The sequence below is a fragment of the Plectropomus leopardus genome, chromosome 16 (genome assembly GCF_026936395.1).
Source record: "Plectropomus leopardus strain MGB_pleo_1.0 chromosome 16, ASM2693639v1, whole genome shotgun sequence".
Classification (NCBI taxonomy): Eukaryota; Metazoa; Chordata; class Actinopteri; order Perciformes; family Serranidae; genus Plectropomus; species Plectropomus leopardus.
This window is the reverse complement of record NC_142191.1, coordinates 17,281,582-17,304,892: the sequence shown is the minus strand read 5'-3', so window position 1 is coordinate 17,304,892 and position 23,311 is coordinate 17,281,582. Positions and strand designations below refer to the sequence as shown.

At 37.7% G+C, this 23,311-nt stretch overlaps 1 protein-coding gene across 1 annotated transcript in view; it reads right to left on the bottom strand.

Moving 5' to 3' along the window:
- ppp2r5a (protein phosphatase 2, regulatory subunit B', alpha isoform) overlaps positions 1-23,311 on the bottom strand; it is a 56,073-nt gene that overhangs the window by 28,069 nt on the left and 4,693 nt on the right. The window contains exon 2 of the mRNA XM_042502869.2: positions 3,122-3,318. Within this exon, the coding sequence (XP_042358803.2) occupies positions 3,122-3,318 (197 nt within the window). The remainder of the gene's footprint in view (positions 1-3,121; positions 3,319-23,311) is intronic.

Here is a 23,311-nt window from a genome sequence, read left to right as displayed (position 1 = left end):
AACATGTAGTTTTGGGACAAATAAATCAAGACAATATAATGTAGCACATTACAGCTGCACAATAGTGCTGTTTGCTGAATGTGACAGCTGGTTGTGATGGGTTATTTTTAAAAAAATGTAGCACTAAATCTGTCTGAATTGTGCTTTTACAATATACAATTCAAAGCAGTAAAACCAGTGATGTAACTGGTTAAGAGTATATTTATTAATCACCATGTCCTCTGATTAATATTCCACTTCACGCAGCCCTTCTGCACTTTGCGTTGCTGCACATACATAAATAGCAGGTGTGAGATGCCCACACATTCTGTGCGCTCAAGACCCACTGCATTGCAGTTGTTGTTGCACTTGTGCAATTAAAATAGGGCTGTCTCCACACCTATTGGGTCAAAAGTGCATTTTTTCTATAGTAATTCGGTAAAGGAACATGGGTGTCGCCAGCTCCTCTAATCCTTCTAATTTTACCCCCAATTGCATATCAACTGTTTTGTCAAAATAATTATGTTAACCTGCAAAACACTTTAAGAGACAATATTGTGAGACAAACTGAATCCTGGATCAATATTTGCAGGTTTGACTCGGATTACTGCCTACAGTCCATTAATAATCTGAAGACTCCTTGACTCAGCTGTGCTCATTCGTATCCTTCGTGATAATCTGCAGTGAATCACTGCAGTACTGACTATAGTCCTGACTGTTGTGATCTAAATGTTGCACATGAGTCATTTTTGTACTGTAGGAGGAAACTAGGCTGCTCAGGGCACCTACTCCATCAACACAAATCTATACCATGTAGGCCAAGGGTACTTTGCAGGGCGTTGGGTTTGGTTTTCGAACAAATTATTAACAAAATTCCTGCAGCAGTGAATGTGTTAATCACTCAACCGACCTTCACTATGTTGACCCTGCAGTGACCCTACACTGACTTTTGAATGCACTCATTAAAGTACCACATGTCTCCAGATAATATGTTATTTAAGTATAACTTGAATTCATTTAGGTCCTGAAATGTCACTTTCACATGCTGCTGTTCACTGTAGGGCTGCGCAATATGACGAAATATACCATATGACTATAAAAAAGGTCAACTGTTTCATATTATGCTATATCATATATTTCGTTTACGTCATCTGATAACGCTTTGCATCCGTCCGCGTGGCTGAGGGAGCATCTACACAATGGCATCAAAACAAACAAACATGGAGAAGCTGAAAAATGACTCTGAACATACGAATTCGGCACAAGACACTGACACCATTTCTATTTTTTTTAAATCCACCGACAAAAGACTCGCTTTGCCGCTTCGTTTTTCCCCTCTCTCCTACGGCTCTCTGACTCTCACACACACAAAAAGCAGAGCTTTTGCAGAGCTCCGATTGCGCCTATTTGGCCGCATTTTGCTGGAATACCAGCATAACTTGGAAATCTTTGCAATGTACGAACTGGAGAGCTGTTGGTCTGTTTCCAGCTTACAGTGGATGAATCCTAATACCACAATTACAGTTTATTTCGATGCTTACGCTGACCCAAGCTTCAAGTCCACAGCAAAAACATCAACACTTCCAGCCCAAGACGAGTCGGTCCTTCAAAACAAAAGCACCATGGGTTCCGCTTTGATTTATTAATTATAAAAATACTTTATTTAACTTTACTATTGTTCACAGCTGATCAGATTGATGGATGAGATGAGATATTTGCAGATTTTATAAGTGAAACAGAGTTTTAGGCCCACCAGAGTGAATGTAACAAGTTTTCAGATCTATTCAAAAACATCTGATTCATTGCGACAGAACTCTGATGATAACAATCACACCAGACAGGGATAGCAATTGTAAATGTCAGAGGTGTGTGTCAATTGCAAATAAAGTGTTACTTAGGCAGTCATGTAAAAATAATTATGACTGAGAGATACAATGTGAGAAGACTCCAGGTTTTTACATATACAGTATTATGATAATCAAAAGAGGAACTTTTAATTATGGTGTAACTCTAAAGCAATGTTCTCAGGAGGGCTGCACATAACAGTTTCAGCATTGACAATGCGATTTGTGCATGTGGCATCGCAAGTCGAGTCAAGTTTTACTGGATTGTTTGTTATAAAAGTGTGTGGGGGAAAATCTCTTGAAGATGCTCTCTTGAAGGCTTGAAGATGCAACGTGACCTGCATTACCAAAAAAAAAAAAAACACAGAGAAGCACTGCCTCTTGGGGTTTGAAGTCAAAGAGCAACGGAGAGAGTGAAATCTTTTTCACAAAGATTAATGTGTATAGAGTTTGTTGTGAAATAGTTACAGGAAGTCCTGTGAGATAGTCACTTGCTTTATCTCAGTGTATGTTCTTTAGGTTTAAACTGAGGTCATTAGTTGGTCTACATCCTAAGTCAGTGGATTAATTTCACACAGTGGGTATGATTGGTAGTGAGCCAAAGATGTTTACTGCAGTAAACCTCAAACCTCTGGCAAACATAATTAAGGTTAGCAGTGTTTTTCTCTGAGCTGTGGCTGTGTGGGTGTCATCATATAAGCTTTCAACAGCAGCACTGCGAGTAGAAGACAGTGTTGAAAGACCTATTACTCATAACATGTTTCTTAAAGAGAAAATTGAGAAAAAAGAATAACCAAAACAGACATTCAGTTTGTAGAGTGCAATGCTGGAGACAAGGTAATATTGAACTCAGTCTCTTTGAACTCTGATCTACTTACTGCATTCAATGCAAGTTACAGTGGATGAGAAAGGAGGAAAGAAATAGACCAAACTTGAAATAACACCCAGAATATTGGGCTTTTCCTGTGAATTTAGTGCTTAAGTGGAACCAGTCTGGTAAGGGGGTTTGGCATAAGGATGGTAAAATGTTCCTCGCGTGCTGCTGACATGACACACCCTGTCTAGACACACGATCGGCCTCCATTTTTTAATCCTGCTCAAGTGCACAGCATGTTGCACAGCGACACAGAGAGGAGGCCTCTTCACTGTTTAATAATAAACACTGGTAACAGCACATAACTATGGGATGAATTGCTGCTGTTGTTGCTTTGGACTTTGCATGCAGAGTTTATGTTCTAAACCAGTTAACGTCAGAGAAGCACCAGAGAACTTGAAGGCTTGTATAGGTGCACTCTCACCATATTAGTGATCTCTGGGTACGTAGACTCCACCAGCACCCCTCTGTTGGTGGAAACGTAGTCCACAAGCTCATTAAGCGTGGCCCTCTTGATCTCCTTGCTCTTCAGGTCCGTCACTGAGTCCAGGAAGTCGAAGAGCATGCAGCACTGCTGGAGTTTCTGGGTGAACAACTCCTGCTGCTCTGTGGATGGGGCATCTGGAATCACAAAAAAGAAAGGACATAAACTGAATGACTGTTTATACACACAGCAGAATGCATAATGTCATGCTCTATGGAAACAGATTAAAGATGAGATGCTGGGGATGGCAGCTACAACTGGTCCCCTAGGCTAAGACAAACTTGTACAGAACTGAAGGAGATTTAAGGTGGTGCACTTTAATTTTTGTCTTAAAGGGGAGCTTTTATGCTTTTGATTATTTCCTGTCAAATATTTGATGTTAAAATGTTAGATGTCCATATTAAAGATTTTACTGTTCATTGTAAAGAACAGAAAGTGTCGCTATTCCTAGTCAATCTCCAGTTGCAATTACACTGCTACATGCTAATGTCAGGTAAATGTATAATCTTGGATGCTGATGTTGTCAATTTCTCCCCAATTTCAGATTATATTTATGTTGAATAATTTCCTGTTGTGAGATTGTGGTTTAGAAGCTTTTAATAGTATTTAGTATTTTCTGACTATAGAAAGAACCACAGCTACGTGACCCACCCCTCAGATTGCCCACCATACCTACACGGCAGTCCACCATCACCCACTTGATAGCTTTTAGCATTTACTATGAAGCTATGAAACTATAAAGTATGTTGTTAAAAGAGAGGCACTAAAGATAAGGGTAAGGTTACATCTTGTTATAAAGATGAATCACGTCCTCACGTATATTTAATCATGAAGTGGATAATTGCTAAGTCATATTATGTCACAACAACATTGCATTAGTGGGTTTGTCTTGTTCAGGTGATTGAGTTTTTTAGGGACGTGTCTTGCAGACTACAAACGGAATGTGGCTGCAATTATGCATGTCTCCCATGATGCGGAAAACCCAGAAACAATCAGAACCCGCATTTACACTGCCCTTTCAAGACAGGTACAAAATACTGTTATGTTTTCTCAAAGTTCTGTATATAAGCTCCGATCACCAAAAAGGGGAGACAAGTGATCTCCTCTTCGAGATGGGACAGGGGGTAGTAACAGCACCATAAGGAGGTCTGTGTAAAACATAAAGCCTGCAAGATGTGACCATGGGGGGCTTGGGGGTAATGTTTTGACAACATGTTAATGTGTGTGACCCATCGGGAGAGATTTAGTATTGCATACAAAGAACAACAGCGGTCGTAAAAAAAAACAGGAAAAAAAAAGAGATTCGGGAGCTCCTTACCCTTATTTTTTATAAAATGCTGCCGACGTGTATTATATGTCACACTAGAAGCAGATGCTATTGCTTTACATGTCATGCCCATTATGCCTCTTTTGATTGTGGGATGACGCAATGCAGTATATAATCACACACTGGAGCGGCATGATGCTGCCATTGTTTGGTTCTGTGTAAAAACGCAGAGGCGGTATGAAAAAGGAATTTTGGTACAGCACTATAGCGCGATTTCTCTCTAAATGCAGCTAGATAGATTGGGTTTTTTGGAGAGGGGGGTTAAAGAGACTAAAATGGAGTGTCTCAAAAAGATTGTGAATACAGCTATTCAAGCACAGACAGTATAAGGAAAATAAAGTGTATTTTAAGCATCTAAGCGTGTAAACATGTTCTAATAGAAACCCAAAATACAAGTATGAACCTGAGAATTAGCATAATAGGTGTCATTTAACATCCCCAAACATTTCCCTTTAACAACCTCACTAAAGACATAATGACAAAAACAAACTGAGTATTTATTCTAAAATGTTCAAATCAGCTGGTTTATTGCACAATTTTACATATCTAACTACGCTGCTGGACAAACAGACACAATACACCAATGTGTTTTGTCACACAGAGGCAGCCCAGTCATTCTCGGCTTTGATTGTAAAGCCTTTTATGGATTAGATGGTAAGTGCGTTCAGGGTTATTAGAGCTGTCAAACTTGACCCCAGCTGAGCTATAAACAGCATTTGGCAGCCGTCCAGATATGCAGTGACACACTGTACAGTGATGTTCTGTTCCAACACAGCAGCAGACAAACACAGGACTCCTTCTGTAACTGTGGTGAAAACACACAGTTAAGTAATCCAATGCTGTAGGTCTGATTTACAACACCTCAAGAACCAAAGATCCCAAAGGTTACAGGGTTAGGCTAATATAGATGCCATCCATGACACTTGTTGACACTGAGGTGCTAATTAATGTCTTCATACAGATGTGTGTCTAAATTGTACATTGTAAACGGTTAAACTTATGTTTATTGGTGTTGGATTAAGTTTGTGATGTTGGATGTTAACTGTTCCTGTGCTAGCTCGTGCAACGACACTGAGCTGACCAGCTACCAGAAGGCAGCAAATAGAAATTTTGCTGATCCGCAAAAAGTGTCGTATGCAGGTATTTTTTGACTGGAGACATTTCGATACTACTGCTTCTACTACTGTTATTTTGGCTGATACCTTGTAGAAATCAAGTACTGATACTCAGCCCTGATGTGATGCGATGTAACTCTACATGAAGCAGTTTTCAATATAGTCATTATAGCCAGTGACAATCAAATACACAACTATTGATATAAATTACTGTCCTAACAGACAACAGAGCTATACAATTAGTTGATTTATTGATTTGCTATAGGATAGAAAATAAAAAGGCAAATATTTTTTAAGCAAAAATGCCAAACATCTGTTGGTTGAGGCTTCTCAAATGTGCAGACTTGCTGCTTTTTATTGTCATATGTAAGACAAAACTGAAATAGTTTTCTGAAGAAAAAAACCCCAAAAATGTCACTTTTGGCTCTTTTGACAGGCTTCTTCACTATTTTCTGCCATTTTGTAGAGAAAAACAATTATTAGGAAAAAACATGCATATATATATATATATATATATATATATATATATATATATATATATATATATATATGTGTGTGTGTGTGTGTGTGTGTGTGTGTGTGTGTTATTATGTTCTTATGCGCTCTGCACTCTATATCCTGGCTGCTGAACACATCTCTTGTGTCTGGGCATTCTAATGTACTACCACTATCTTGGTGTCATTGATAGATTAAAATGGATTTTCATTTGCTATGTAACTCAGTTTTTGCATATTCACATCTTTGTATCTACAGATTTTTCTTTTTGTTTTTTTGGGGGGGGGGTGGGGGGGTGGAATTCCTTGGGTAGGAAGCCTTTGGGGTGGAGGGAGGGAGGTAATACTAAACATAAAACACTGCAAATGTCCTCTGATACCTGTCTGTTTGTGTACAACACATTGTCCCATTTTTCTTCAAGGAAGTATAGAAATAATAGAATAAAATGATTAATCAATCAATATTGTTTGCTGCAGCCCTTGTGTGCATTCACATTTAAGTGCTACAGACTGTTTTAAAAATGTATTTATAATATATTTCCTGGTGAGTATCATGGTTCAGAGGTTCGGTTTCTTTTTCAGTGATATCATGCAATTGAAAAGGCATTACCCATAAAATTGTGCAGCATAGGGACAACACACAGTAAGGCACAGTCCAGATATTCACACCGCCTCTCACACCTAGTGAAAATGTTCCAGTGGTGTTGACAGCTGACGAAGTACTTACGCAACTGAACTCTACAGGTCAGACCACTGGCTGCTGCTCTGACTGAACTCAATATCTGAGTGTAACTACAACCAAGCTGACTTGTTAACACTCTACTTTGTCTTTATGCCAAATTTCCAAAGTATCGAATCTCAAAGGATTCCACACTCAAAGAGCAGACTGAATACCAAACTGATTCCAGAAAGGAAAGATGACCACGATGCCCCTGTGGCCTGATTTATGCCGTTGTTAACATGACACATGGGTGGCTCGCATTTCTTCCCACTTGTGTAACACTGGCTGTCATCACTTTCGGCAGGCATGCTGGATTCGAACCAGTGTTTTCTAGGTGCACATCAGTGACGCATTTAAGCCGCTAGCACTCAGACTGCACCTTACAGGAATAGTTCAACATTTGGAGAAATGTGCTTATCCACTGTTTTTGCCAGGGGCCAGATGATAAGATCAAAAACAGTCTTGTATTTGCACATTGAATATGAAGGTACATAAAAGAGATGGTTAGCTTTTGGGATGTTCCTATTAACTAATGTACGATGCCTCAGCAGAAGTTTAAATGTAGGCTAGCCTACCTGTCTAGATGTAAGTAAACAATCAAAACACAGCACATTGTATATTGTATATATTGCAGATTTACTCATCAAACAAAAGTTAACAAATCATAGTTATGCGTACGTAACACCTCCATTCAAACACACACGTGGTAACTCTCTTATGCATAATGCTGTGTTCATAATATGTGCAACAAAGAGCACATTTTCAAAGGACTGACTGAATGACTTTACGCGACAAACTGACGCCCAACACTTATCCCTGCTGACAGGCATGATGAGCTACTAAACAAACAAACCACAACTTTTTACAGCATCAACCGATTTTTGAGCTGCAGTGCTATGTTATTTAGCTCAGTCAGCTGATAATATGCTAGCTTTAAGTGCATTGCAGTGGACATGGGGATACAATGGGGCAACAAAATGTGATGTTAAAACAGGGCTTAGACATTGATCAAAAGCATAGAAATTTTTTTTGGCCAAATACAAACTTAAGACATTACTTTGACGGGTTGCTTTGTGGCAAGTAGCAGACACATAAGCCACTGAAGTGTGAACACAGCATACATGTGTACCCAAACTGAAACACATACACACATGACCAGGCTTTTTAAGATCTTCATCAAAAACCTCTACCTCGTACCTGGTCGTACCTCTCACGACCAGCCTAACGAGAAAACGAGAACGAGAAAGAGAACGCGAAAGAGAACGCGAAAGAGAACGAGAAAGAGAAAGAGAAAGAGAAAGAGAAAGAGAAAGAGAAAGAGAAAGAGACACTGATGATCAGATTCATTATTTTTGGTGCAGACTAGCAACAACATTTAATTGACTAGTTTACTAATAGTTTACTAATCACGCACATCCTCAGTTAGCTTAGAAAAAACACTGTAAAAATATGAGAAACAACTAGCACCCTAAAAACTGCTAAGATCACATATTTGCACACTGTATCTATTTTTTTAAACCACATAAAAACCTTGGTGTGAAAATGATATATTGTGGGTTTATGGGGATTTAGGTGTCAGACTATTTCTTAACCGGGCACAACATCTTCCTGGAGTCTCAGCTGTGTGGTTGATAGATAGATAGATATACTTTATTGATCTCAAACCTGAGAAATTGGGACCTGGGTTGGTGACCTTACTGTGATGCCAAGACTCGACTGACCATCACCGCTCATAAAACCACAAATGGTCATTTTTAGACTTCAGTGTTTGGAAATGTTAAACAAAAAATAAACACATTAATTAGCAAGGTATAGAGGTGCTGATAGAATTTTGTTACCTTTGGACAGAGCCAGGCTAGCTGTTTCTGTGCTTTCAGTCAGTGTGCTAAACTAAGCTAAATGGCTGCACAGATATCAGAGCTGTATCCGTAATATGACTCGGCAAGAGAGCACTAGGCACATTTCCCAAACTGTTGAACTATTTCCTTAAGTCTAAGCTCTAAAGCTCTTTTTTGTGGAGCTCAAATATATTACATGATAAGTCACAGTCATGCATTAGAAGACAAACTTCGTCTCACTCACTGTTTCTTGGAAACAATGCAGGAAACATTCAAAAAGGGTTTTCACATATTCATAATTTGTTTTCTCTAAGCTGTCTGGGTAACTAAATCATTTTAATTCTTTATGGGGAATTGTTTCCTTCCTCAGAGAGGAGAGAAGGCTAGGCCTGTTGGATACAGTCTGACATGTAGATAATTTTCCCAATGTGAAGCTATTTTTGCCTTCAGATACAGATGCATTAGTGCACAAATTCCTCAGGGTGCTTCACAAGAAAGGAAAATATTTCCGTTGAAGCTATGTATGAAAACAAAAAAGATGAAAACACTTGAGACATCAGACAGAAATTCCAAATTAATCAAGCTGGATAAGACCTACATGGATTTTGTTCCAGTGCAATAAATGGTCACATTTCTCTGAAGGATAAAATAAGAGTCCCTCACTCCCACATCAAAGGTTTTATCTTGGTATCACAATGTGGCTGAAATTTATCTCCCTGCACTGCATGTTCTCACACAAAGCTTTAGGAATCACTTAAACAATTATCTGCATGCAATAACATGCAATTTCATAACCACACATGGACAAGAGTAAGAAAGTGGCGGGGTTAAAAGAAGAGAGGAAGAGAGATAAGCACACAAGGTGTAATTATCGAGTGAGTTAAAGTAAACAAAACAAAGAGCTGAACTGCGTGTCTGCTGATCTCTGCAGCCACTGGTGTCTTACTGTTAAACTTCTGTATCTTTTGAGAATAAATGCTGTTACTACAGGAGTACTAAATTATAGGTTTTACTGTTCATTACTGACCTTTTAAATATTGCAAAAATGACAGCATGACCTCAAATGGCATAACAAGCATCAGTTTGCTCCAAACAGTCATTAAGAACAGAAGCCGTTACAAGTCAAATGTAATAAAACCGGATTTACAGGGAACTTGAATGATTCCTGCACAATTTTGTGAGCAGACATCACCCACAGGCTTCAGCCATGTTAGTGTTGGTGGATCCAAAAAGAATCACACACAACATCTACTAGGTCCCAAAATAGGCTGCAGCTTTTTCTGTTTTTGTGGGAAAAAAACTTGATACAAGATAGGAACAGAGCAGCTCATCGGCTCTGTATTTAGCAACACCAGACTCTGAATGTTGCCGACTGCCGTAATGAAGAAACCAAATGTTGCACAAGCGATTCGGTCATGGTACTACTTTCTGGGTGTTATTTAATGTTGGACATATTTTTTTAGCCTATTGTAAAAGGACTGAATACCACATTGGTGTGTCACTATGAGACAAATACTATATTGGGGTTTGTTAAGTTCTGTACTTGCAGAAAAAAGCACGTTTGGCAAGCTGCACAATGTACAATATTGTTATTTGCAAATCCTATAATTGCATAACTGGAGGATTTGCTGAAATGAAGTCTTGTTCATGTGATGAAATTAAACTCTTCCCTAAATATGAATTAATCTTTGTTACATAAATAATTTCACCTAAAACTCATTTGCAGTAATTTTTGTACTTAGAACTGCAATCTTCTGTACTGTAATATCTTACAAAAGTTTAGAATTCAATTCAATACGTTGCATATTTGCATTTCATAGTTTTGCCTAAATGAGAGGCTTCTCAGAAAAATATTCTGTGTAACACATGACAAAGACCAGATTTGGTGGCATAAACAGGATGTAAGATCTCAGCTCTATAACCACAGCAGCGCAAAGAGAGTTTGAAGAAAAGTTTTGTGAATAATTCAATTAACCACAAACAAGATTCATGTCATGGTAAAGGAGAATTAAGGCTATTTTCAAAATACATGCATATTATTCCTACGGCCTAAGACAGTCCAAAAATATTGGTAAGCATTAACAAATCTCCCCCAAATTGAACAAATACTATGGTGCTAAAAGTCAAATATGTGATATCAAATAAAAAGCCTGCTCCACTCACAACGAATGATGAATGACATTTTAGATGACAGAGAAATATGAAATCACCGAAACTCATTTTCAGCCCTAACTGTAACGTTTAAAGTTATATAGTTGAACAAGGAGGTCCAACCCATCTGACACTTCTGCTGTTCGTATTTTATGTACTGTGTTGCTTTACCATCATCTTTGAAACCAAATCTATCTGCTAAGTAATGTCTGCTGTAGATGGGTCCACAGCAAAACGTATTCCAGTATTCCAAAAAATAAATAAATAAAAAACTTGCGCTGCTTTGCCATACAACTTATCGAGACCACTCTAGACAAGCAACTCAGTGTTCTGACAAGTTAAATTTCTGTTTTTTTTTTCAGTAGATTCTTGTGGCTTTTGTCTATGGTCTGTGGAGGAGTGAGTCATATTTAGGGACATCTATTGGCAGATATGGTTTATACTACAGTTTATAATCACCTGAAACTAAGAATCATCGTGTTTTCATTCACTAGAATGAGCTGTTTATATCTACATATGGAGCAGATCCTCTTCCACAGAGTTAGTACTAAATAAGGTCCTACGGTTTACAACGAATGCCACAAGACTAAAGCCATTAAGTCTAAGCAACTCACAGTGGACCTGAGAAATGATGAATGCCACAACTTCCCAGAGTAAATTTAGAACCAAAACTTTTCCAAGAGTTGATCAAAAGCCAAACTAAATAGGTAGACCTCTTTGATATTAGAAAAACATAAAAAAAAAAGTATGTAAATCGACTGTAGATGCAAACTGCAACATCCAGGGTGGATTCAAAACTACAGTACCAACACTATTCAATTTGTTTACAAATGCAAAGCAGTAGTAAGCTTTACAACAATATCTGCATTATCACTGTTGGAATACGTGTTGTATGTACACAGAACCCAACATTGTACAAAGAGTGATGCAGTCTGTAGATAACTGCAGTTATGCAATCATTTTCCATTAAGGTCCCTGTTTCACAGCCCCAACGACCGATGTGTGTTGTGCCCTGGATGAATATAGTTCTGCTGCTTTTCTAATGCAGTAGAGGACAACAGTCATGCAATCTGCATTTGTGGCAATCATGCAGATTTTTCTTAACACAACTGGAATACAGGATACATGTAAAAATGTGCAAGTGCAAAGTTTAAAAATAAATTCACCACAATGAGCTTTTTTAAAAAAAAATAAATAAATAATACTGCTGTATTAATTATTAGATGTACACAAAGATATTTTTAAGAGCTATGAGTATTTGACACTATGCAGCTAAAGAAAAGTGTCTAATCTCAATTTGCATTTTGATAACCACTATTAAGTAACAACAGCGCTCAGCAACTCTTTAAGTCTCAAATCTCAGCATAAAGTAGGGATGCACAATAATATCCGCACGTCATCAGTATCAGCCAATATTGGAAAATATAGGAATCAGCCAAAAGGCTTATTTCTGCTGATATAACAAACCGATTTTTCTTATTTTGCAAAATGAATGAATATTACATATACTGAACAACACTGTATTTCATGTCTCCATCTGCTAGTGGGCCATCACAATAGGAGCATGCATTATATGATGTTTATTCCATGACAGAAAATAGTTGATGATCACTAAAATTAGGTAGGGAAAAAAGTGGATATATCTGTATCGATATCAATATCGGTTAAAGATTATTAGTTATCAGACAAATTAGTTGTTATGTAGCAGCATATGGGATATCGGCAAAAAAATCCAACATTGTGCATCCCTAGTTTAGGGTTTAATTTTACATAGGCTCATCTGACTGTTTCAGCAGAATCTTTGGCTCTAGAGATTTGTAGTGTGAACATAGAAAAATAATCACTCGGGGTCCTACCCTATTTATAATAAACCTATGAAATCATAAGGTCACCACTTGAAAACTGCTTTCCACTATTACATGCCCTTTTGGTGTCCATCAACATTTCATAGAACTACAGTTGAGCAGAAAGAGACAACAAACTGAAGGAAAGTATGCAGGTATGGTGACCTCTGCACAGTGACAGATTAGTGCTCCACAGTCCCTGTCATTTAGGACTGTACCATTAGGATTTCATTAATAGATTTGTTTCCGTTTTGCTGTATTGTATAGGTTCACTGAGTTGACCTATATAGACCTACCTAGACATCAGTTTGTGAATAACAAGCACTAGTGTATGGAGAAAGTCATATCCACCTCAACTTTGAAAAATGTTGTCTGTAACTATGGCCTGTTTAACGAGTGCACAAAGGAATTTTTCCATTGCCACAAAATGCTCAACCAATCAGATGTTTTAGGTTTGATGTAAATGTCAAGAGAGAGAGAATGTGTGGTTTAGGTAACAGTCTACTAATCTAGCAAAAGAGACATTTTTACTGTGTGCAGCCCAAGAGCAAGGTCTGCCAAGGAGACTCAATTCAGAGAAAAAAAGCCCCCTGACTCTGCATTTTCAGCAAGTTTAGTGCTAACAGAAATTTGTATGGCATTTAGGGTGTTAACTATAACTTAAACGTTTTTTTACAAACCTTCCGTCATCCTTGGCAATAATCTTTAGCATACTGAAACATGGAAGCAAAAGAGAAGTGAGAGGCTTTTGCCAAAACACAGTACTTTTGTCTGCAGTCTGCATTCCTGCCTATTAGAAGGCAAGGAGTGACAGAAAGAAATGAATTAATGAGACTTCCTTGTATAACAACACTGAAAACTTCTCATTAAACACACTGAACATTTGAAGTGCTTCAACATGTGCAGAATGACTGGTGAGTTGTAAAAAAGCAGGAGTGACAGTTTACTGTGGGCCTAATGTGACCATTAATGCATGACAGCAGTGATGCCTCTTGGGTCACACTGCAGCTGCTGAACTGGTCGGGTAAGACTGTATAACATGCACAATTTAATTTAGACTTGTTTGGAGTGCACATTAAAATAATGCTGGCACAATATGTCACAACAACAACCAAAAAGTAACTCAAAGATATTCTAAAACATTTTATTGGAATCAACAAACTGTAAATGTCAATAAAGTGAAATATAATGGATATGGGAAATGTGCACATTAATGCGCATAGTCTGAACGCAAAGAATCTAAATAAGGACTTCCACTGAGAAAATGCTGATTACTTAAAAATAAATGACTGGAATAAAAAATATATTTGCATTTTACTTTCATCACATTATTGCTATCATTATTATTATTGATTGAATTGACTGCTTAGCACATAAAACATGGCTTCATAACAAGAGCATTCAACAAAAGTACAAAATTTGCTCAATAATAACAAGGTCAAGGTTCATAAACAAAACAAATATTTTTTTGTTTTGCTAGTAATGATTATAAGCTTACATCTATTAGTGTTTTGCATTGCATAATTTAGCCTAGTGGCTCATGGAATTTTCCTCCAAATCATAGCTTAACAAATTATCAGGATTATTTAGGATTGCAGCAGTATATGATATTCATGGTATGATAATGTCTCACAAAATATCACAATTTCATGCTATCACGGTATAAAGTCTTACACAATTATTGTTATTGTTGTTGTTGTTATTATTATTATTGGTATTACCTGTTACACTGACCCTTAGAGGAATGAAAAAAGAAAAGAACAAACGCATATAATTGAAACATGGGGCCATTTTTGTGGCTCCATTGGACAGGCAGGCCGGCCCCTCAAGGCAATGGTAGGGTAAACACTGTTTGTTATTTCCTCAGTTAGAAAGCAACAGTATATTAGAGAATAAAAAAATAAATAATAATAATAAAATAACAATAAAAAAAACACAAGCACAGCAGTTCTGCAATGATTTCAAGCCTAATCCTGACACCAATATTTTTTTCTCGTCTGTCATTCTACTTAAACACTTTGTTAGCTTTCCCTAGGTTTGCCAGAGGGGTGTGGAAGTGTGTGTGCGTGTGTGTGTGTGTGTGTAAGAGAACACGTGCTAAACACATTTAGTTTTACCCTGGCCTAAAACATTATTTTCTCAAATATTATTTCAATTTGCTTGTAATCTTAATTGATATGATCACATCATCATGTCACAATTACTGAAAGTCTGTGTAAACTGAGATAAGGCCAACAACAGTGATCTAAACACCACCTATTAATAAACTTGATCATGATCAACTAGATAAGCAACTGACTATAAAGTTAGCATTATCAGACAATGTCAGACATGTGGTGCTGTAAGTTAACTTTAACAGCAACGAATTTTGATGACAGTCTTATTTTATTCTTAAGGAGAAAAAGCGGCTCAAGCATGGAGGTTTGTCTCAGTTTTTTGAATGTCAAGTCAAGCATCAAGCAGATTAGTAAGGAGAAGTCCAAAAATTGTCTCTGAGAAATAAGAGTGGAAATAGGGTTGGATACTGTTCACATTTGACCCGATGGTGATATCAGTGCCTCAAATTTGGTAACAGTACCCAACGGTACCTTTTCTCTGTGCTTGACATTTTCTGTAATATCAAAAAATGCCATTTTTGAACTTGCTGCGGTCAAAAAGCGATTTTCTTTTCTTATCATACACCGTACTAAGTCCGTCTGCTTGTATGACTGTGAGAAAACGCAGAGACTTTTATTGTGAGAAGCAACTGCACTAATGGCAATTTCTGTGAGAAAATTTTACTTAAAAAATGAAGGCTAAATTAAATCACTCCAATATCAACTGCCCTCCTGTCCAGGCTGAAAGGTGGAAGGGTTACATCTCCCCTGGCTGTTTGTAATCATCATGCCACGGTGAAATAGGTTTAAAAGTCATGAATGGTGAACTATTAACACGTGCCATTAAAAAACACAGTATGAAACATTAGAAAAGCTGCAATCAGAGTAGTAAACTGAATGCTGTTCTCAGCCAATCAGCCACCAGCAGAATGCTAATAAGTAACAGCTGCGGCTAATAGGTTTGTTTACCCACCTGGGAGTTTCAGATCATGTTTAAGGAGACAGAGTGATAACTGGATGAAAGACTCAAACTATACTTGTCAGTGGGCACAAAATCTTTCTTTCCTTAATTCCAGTCATCCATTACTGATGTTAGTTTTAATAGGCGTGGACTACAAGTCCCAACCAGTAAAAGTAGGCCACTTATTAGGATCTACGTAAGCTAGTTTCTAATTACACGCCCATTCAACAGCAGTAACAGTTCCCAATGCTCATTTAAACATTCACAAAAACCACAAGTACAAGAACAGAAAGGAAGAGCTCTTTTCTCTGTCCAGGGTGATTAAAACATGAAAGGGAAACAACTCCTTTGAAAGAAATTAAACTTTACTTCTATTTTGGACATTTTACTGTTGTATGAACTTTAATCCAGCCTGTTGCTGAGAAACTACTAGTGCTGTTTTACTCACTTTACCTTTATGGGTTACTCTGAAACTTGAGCATGTGTTACACTTGCTGAGAAAGATGAATGCTAGATGATCTGGCCAAGGGAGGTCAGGGCTGTGCATGGAAAAAAGGGTGAACAAAACTGGTAGGCCGGATGCCAAGCACATTCCTATTTCTGCAACGGATAGTAGATTTCAACACGTCAAGGTCTGCTTTCACGTCAATCCCAAACGGTCCCACATGAGCTGCCAGCACTTTTTTTCATATTCCAATCTATGGTGAACAGCTACAAGGTGGATGAAAAGCAGGTGCTAAAGAGGGCGAATTAAAAGACCACACAAATGGCACACTTTCTGCATGAGATATTGTGTGAGGCAAAACCTGTACTGAAAAGAAAATGGGGAAAGGTCACAGAAGTTGGTAGTTGTTGTCTTTTCATGACGAGTCTGCGTGGACCCCTCTTCCTATATTGCAAGACTTTATCCAAAGTGTTTATAGTTGTAAAAGATTACTGTTTGATGAAAGTAGCAGATAAGCATTATATTGTATTATCAGTAGAGATAAAAACTTCCATATTCAAATACTTGCATTAAATTATTATAAAGTACTAAAGTAGTAGAAGAATAGCAATTAAACCTACCAACAATGCAAATCAAGTGCAATTTAAAATGTAGTTATTGAACAAACTGGCTTCAAAAAGCCAATCAAACCATCAATTCAAAGTTAACAGAAGAAAACCTGTTGTTAGCGCCATTAGCATGTTTAATATATAACAAGAATGCTGCTGTCACATTAAATGTCCCACTGAACCTGTTCAAACTTAAAAACTTTATATGAAAGAAAAAACACACCAAAAAAAACGAATCGCCAAATATTCGTATTAAACTGACAAATCTGATTTTACTGACATAATTATAGAAAGGGTAGGCCTACAGCCCTTCAATGTATATTATTTATTCTGGCTTGGAGCACTTTTCAATTGTCATGTCAAATAAAGTGCAACATCTGCTCAACTTAGACCATGATAACGAATGACCATTCACTTTTTTAAAGCTTGAACACATATTTGTATACTAACAAAAGATTTGTGAAGAAATGAAAACAGGCAGGCCTAAGTAACGAGGAAACATTTCTACATACAGTATATAATGAATGTTTGAGAATGTGCCTTGCTGCAGCTTTAGCTGCAGTGGGGAAATCAAAACCACAATGAACACATTCTTGCCTGAGTCACTAATTAGTCACTGAAGAAATGCCGGTGGTGCAAGGATGATGACGAATGCCATAACTGTGCATCAATGTCAAGGCATGGTTTCCATGTGAGAGATGGCTTTGAGGCAACAGTGGAAAAGCTGTGTTTGCTATATATATATATTGACCAAGCATTTTATCTGAATAAAATCCAGAAGTTGGAAAGCAGCAAACAGCAGACAAGCAAACATAAAGTGAGCTGTGCACTATAATGAGCTCTGAGTGTCACTCTACAGAGTGATTAAGTGCTATCCAGGTTTTCTGTAGCCATTTTAATCACATAGCCTATATACAATTAATGAAGGGGAAATGACATGCTGTTGTATTCATCTTACCACCCATTGCATGATAAAAATTTATTATGTAATAATATGTAACCTGCCTAACCTGAGTTGCAGCTGATCAACATGAGAGTACACATTCACACAACCTATGTCCGAGGCAGCGGTTTTGTGAAGCAGAACCGAACCTGCCAGAGGCTACAATTTTAATACTGACAAGAACGCAAATGCCATCACAGTGCATCACAAAAGCTTTGTCCCATCATTTCCTGGAAAATAATTTATTGATCTGCCATCTGCTGGCAGACATGATGGAAACAGACTATGTGGCACACACTCATCAATGAAGTGAGCATGTTTTCCATGAACAGACATTGATGAACCATTGCTAAATGATGTAATCGAAAGCAGCTCATTCTCAATTAATACACTGATGTAAATGTTAGAAAATATTTGAAATGTTCACCAGAATTTTAAAGAGTCCAAAGAAACATTTTCAAATAATTTGTTTAGTCCAATAACAGTCAAAAAAACAAAAACAGTGGCACTTCTGCCTCTTGTCTACAGCCAGCATTCTCACCCCAATGTGCTCTCGGGTACAAAAAATTGACACAGATGGATGTAACAGTGAAAAATACTCAATAGTACTGACATAATTCAGTGGGTACCCTTATAAGTACCTAGTTCCGTACCCAAATCTAGTGCCTAAGGCCTTGGACATACTTTCCATACTAAACATCCATAGGAAGCGGAGGTCTTGGGGATGCTATTCATAGTACAATTGTACAATACATAGAACAATGCAATTAAATATTTACAAATATATACAAAAGCTAACTGTTTTTATCATGACTGTATTTCTGTTTTACATCATTGCATACTTTGTGCTGGTACCTATTTCTTTTTTTTATAATTCTCCGTGCTTGGCATCAGAGCGACTATTACAACCCACAATTTCCCCCCATGGAACAATGAAGTATTTCTGACTCTGAATTGATGGTCCGCATCAGCCCCCCACTCCCCCAGTAAATGGTGCCCATATCGGGTGAAAGTGAAACTGGATAATGCTGCTGGTTCTGAAGTGAATGTCTGTCAAACATCCAATTTAAAACTAATTTCACTGCAATAGGGTGACTGAAGACTGAAGTATGGAACAAGAAATTGGTGCATGTGCAGTCGGCACGCCTACAATCTACATGTTCAGAAAAAATGGACATCTCATGCAGACATGGGTGGATGACGACATTTACATCACGCATACCAAAGCAGTAGACCCATGCACACACGTAGATGTAGATACTATGAACTGGCCTCAATGAGCTTTAGGCTAAATCTGCATGGGACATTGGTATTGGAAAGACTTGGTCAAATTTCGGCATCAAAGTCAGGAGCCAGAAATAGCACACCGCAGGTGCAGCTAGTCTGGTGATAGCAATGATGGTGGTAAGAATGTGTGGAACACAAAGGACAATTTGCTGCATTGATTTTGATTTGAAAAACTGTCATCTCGGGTCCTACAATTTTATAGTACAATGCTGAATCAGTGGTGTATAATACTGCAATAAAGAAAGGAATAAGAGATGATGAATATAGCATTTGTCAATTAATAGGTTTAAGAATTTTAAGATTATTCTTTCAACCAGAAAAAAAAACAAGGAGATCAAAACAAAAGTGCAAAAAAACCCATCAACCCTTAGCTTTCTATGTGGGAAGAAGTCATGGAAACTGAAATTCCAACTGTATTGTATTTGAACTATTGATCATAACCACCACACCACCCAGACGTAAGCTTGGGTCTAGTAAGGAATCATGGCTCAGCTCAAAATTTCACTGTAGTGACAGAAATATCAACCTACATGAAGCGGTCTGTATTTGGAAAGTAAAACATTTCTCTGGCTCGCTCTCAAGGCTTCTGGCTGTCATGGCAACAATGTTGGTCTCAGAGTGACTCATCTTTTCAGTGTCGATCACACAACAGGAGCTATAAACCCTCCAACCTCTCCACTGCAGGAAGGCTGGAGCATCTTTGCAATCTACTGTCTTTTTAGGATCTGAAACACTTCTAGTTACAGCCGCACCACATCACCATTATTTTGTTTCAGTGTAACTAAAGTGCTACAACTACTGCTGTCTCACTCAATTAGAGATGGCTAGAGGTGCAGGAGGTGACGAGGATATTCTGCAAATTTTTCAGTTTTTACTTACATTACATCTAAAGTGTTCCAACAAATAAACACCTTAACATATAGTAAGTATGGACTGCTCTGCCTGTGCATGTAGCCTATTTGTAACCAGAGATTCATGCACTGTATATGAATCATACAATGTGTGCTACTAGGCAACAGATGGTGAATCAATGAATTTGGTTTGAACAATTGAGACTGGTCCACCAAACAACCTCAAGATAAGGCTCAAATGTGGGCCTTGGTTAATTAAGCAGATGGATGGATGTTATGGATGTTAAATATGGACTTTATGTAAAGTGCTCAGAAGAACTGCAATATATATATCAAATTTCTTTCCTCCAACCATATCCTAATTGTAGTATAGTAATTTTGCCTGTGTATAATTTTTACAATGTAAGCAGACCATGTTCACAAAGTATACAAAACTGAGCATTTATATTTGGAATTGGGATGTCTAAGTTAAGCATTAATTAGTTAACCGCCAAGGATGTTTTTGACCATTTACACATGTGGGTCTCTGTGTTAATTTAGCTACTCTTCATTTTACTGGACTGCACACCACTCTGGCCTGGTAGTAGCTAACGACCTAGCAGCACCCCTCAATCGACGACAGCATCCAAAATTAACATCTGCCAAGCGCCAAATGTGAGGAAATTTTCTACTTGGTGAGTAAATATCAGATGACTGTCTGCCACATTGGCATGTTTGTGGGCCTACCAAAATGGTCAGGTAATTAAAAAAAAAAAAAAAAAAACATGCTGAAAGTCTATACCACATTTTGGTGTCAATTTGGTGTTGCGCTGCTCGTGTTTTCTGCTTTTCCACAAAGGTTTTTTAAAATAGGGGAGTGTCTTTTTTTCCCCTTTGATGAAAAAGATCTGTCTGTACTTTCTTGTTGTTTCACTGGAGCATTTTTAGTAATTAGATGCTAAAAATCATAACGTATCCCATTTATTTCTAGATTTTTAAAATTCTATTTGAAAAAATCACCTCAAGTTATCAGAAAACCCTGTATTATTTTGTTCAGGTCCCCAACTGATCATTTTGAAATTGTTTTACTGCAGCATTTTAAAAACATTAAATACTTAAGTCATACAAAATATGCATACATTTTGACCAGTAAAAATATGCGTGATTTAAATAAACTTTACTAAACTATCACTTGCCATTGGTCTGTTGCTCACTACTGTTATTTTGCAGAAGACACTGTTTGGCAAGTACCACTAGTAAACCGTCCCAACCCAACACGGTTGCTGTGGAAACATTGTGCCCAACCTCCGGTCACCCCCCAGCTCATCCCGGTGCCTGAGTGGCTCAATTTTTAGTTGAAAACCCCTTCAGCATTGTTATCTAAAGCCTCACTCCCACTGCAAAAAAAATCCCCTAACACCCGCTGACATCTGGCTTTTTAATGAAATGAGAATGCATATGATCGGCATTCGACACACCAACAAAACAACACACACACACACACACAAGCAGAAGACAGAAAGGCAGACTCGTACAGTATGTTCACTGGCAGTGGTAATGCAGCATTTAGAGGAACCAGTGGAGTCTGAAGGCTGGACAGTAGGCGTGTTTCCACTTATTAACATGGCAGGTGGGCTATCCGTCAGCACAACCAACAGAAAATTAAACAAAAGTAGAGACATTCACATCACAAAACATTAAAATGTCACCACCTCTAAACAGACAGTACTTTGAAATGCAGTGCTAAATTTCATTTAGAAAATGGAGCACCAGACTAAAAGAAAAGGCATTTTATATTTCAAATCTTCTTTTTCATGTTAGTAACCAGTTAATGGATGTCAGGCTATTGAAATCAAAATTAACTGAAACTGACGTCACTATTTCAAACTAATCCACTGTCACAAAAGTCCCTAAACCTGTACAAGTCTAACTTTCAGTGAGCACTCTGGTGCTTTGAGCTCAACACTTCCATGTACTTCACATGCCAATAGCTCCTTCACAGTAAACACTTTGCAGGTCTACACATAATTAATAACAACACTTCAAAACTTATCTTTTGGTGTATGCTCTTTAAAAGCTTTTCTATCTGGCATCAATACAAATAATATTATACATTAATTACAGGCAAATACTCAAACTACTGATTTCAGAATGAACCCTGATTCAAAAAGAAAAGTGTCTCAAAGACAGACAGACTTGCATCCCTTAATAAAATATGCCGCATCATTTCATTTTCAAGGGCTCTATGACTTTGATGTGAAAGGTGAAAAACCTGCACACCCTGTCAACAAAAACAAGAGAATCAAAAATAAGTGAAATACAGATCGCCTTAATTCTACACCAGCAGTGGTCACCGTGACAAGGCATAAATCACCCTCAAGCTTTTAGTGGATGAAAGTCGGATAATTTAGCTGTCACTTTCATGCTTGTCAACAAGGCGGTTGCTGCCATGCTGGTTCAAGTCAGTTTTGGGTGTTGTTGTGGTGCAACGCTCTAGTTTGGGAAAATCATACCAAGTGTTTCAAATTTCTGCACTTCTTTTTACCATCTCTGCTCTCCGTATGCATCATTCAAGATTCAATTTGAAATATTAGTCACTACATTTTCTACAATCCTTTGCTGTCATACAAAAAAATGTATGACAGCAGTTATTGTTGATACCAACTTTTTTTTGACATTTTGTTTTCATCATCTTGGGAAGCTGCATCATGTTAAAAAGTTCCAACTAAACTTGACCAGGCAAGTTTTTCTTACTTCAACTGTGCTGCTTCCTCCAGTGTCATAAACACCCATGATAAGCTGTTGAGGCTTGTCTGTAAGCGTGAGCAAATTAGTCATTAAATTGTATGGCAGCATTTTGAATTTTTAAAAAACAACATATAAGCTGTTAAACGGTAGTGCCAATACCTCTAAATGAATTTATGAGTGTGGATCACAATAGGATTTAATACAGTTTAGTGCCATATCTATTGTTACTGGGCATGTTATATCTCTATGCCTATCTCTAATATACTGTACATTTGTGGACCAACTTTTACCAAGGTATAGCTGCAGTGAAATTTAAATGAATTCCTCTGGATTATGCTGACTTGACATAAACAATACAAGGTGTATGCTGCACAACAGTGACATAACTTGTGAAAACATGGTTAAGTACACAGTCGAGAATGCACACATTGTTGTGAATGGAGCTTATATACACACAGTTGTGAACAGGCTTAACCACAGGCAACAGTAAGACAACAGACAGGTACCTGGTCACATGCATGCTTTGATTTGCCATGTTACTGGAGTTTTTGAAGGACAAAAATGAAATATCTGGTAGAGGTGAGATAGTTTAATGTATGACATGTTTCAGAGCACAACATTTGGGCCAAGTAGGTCCAGTTTTGTTTTGGAATCATTGCAGGTGCCTAAAGTAGCCAGTTTTTTGCCAATAAAGTTTCCAGTCCAAACACAAATGTAACTGT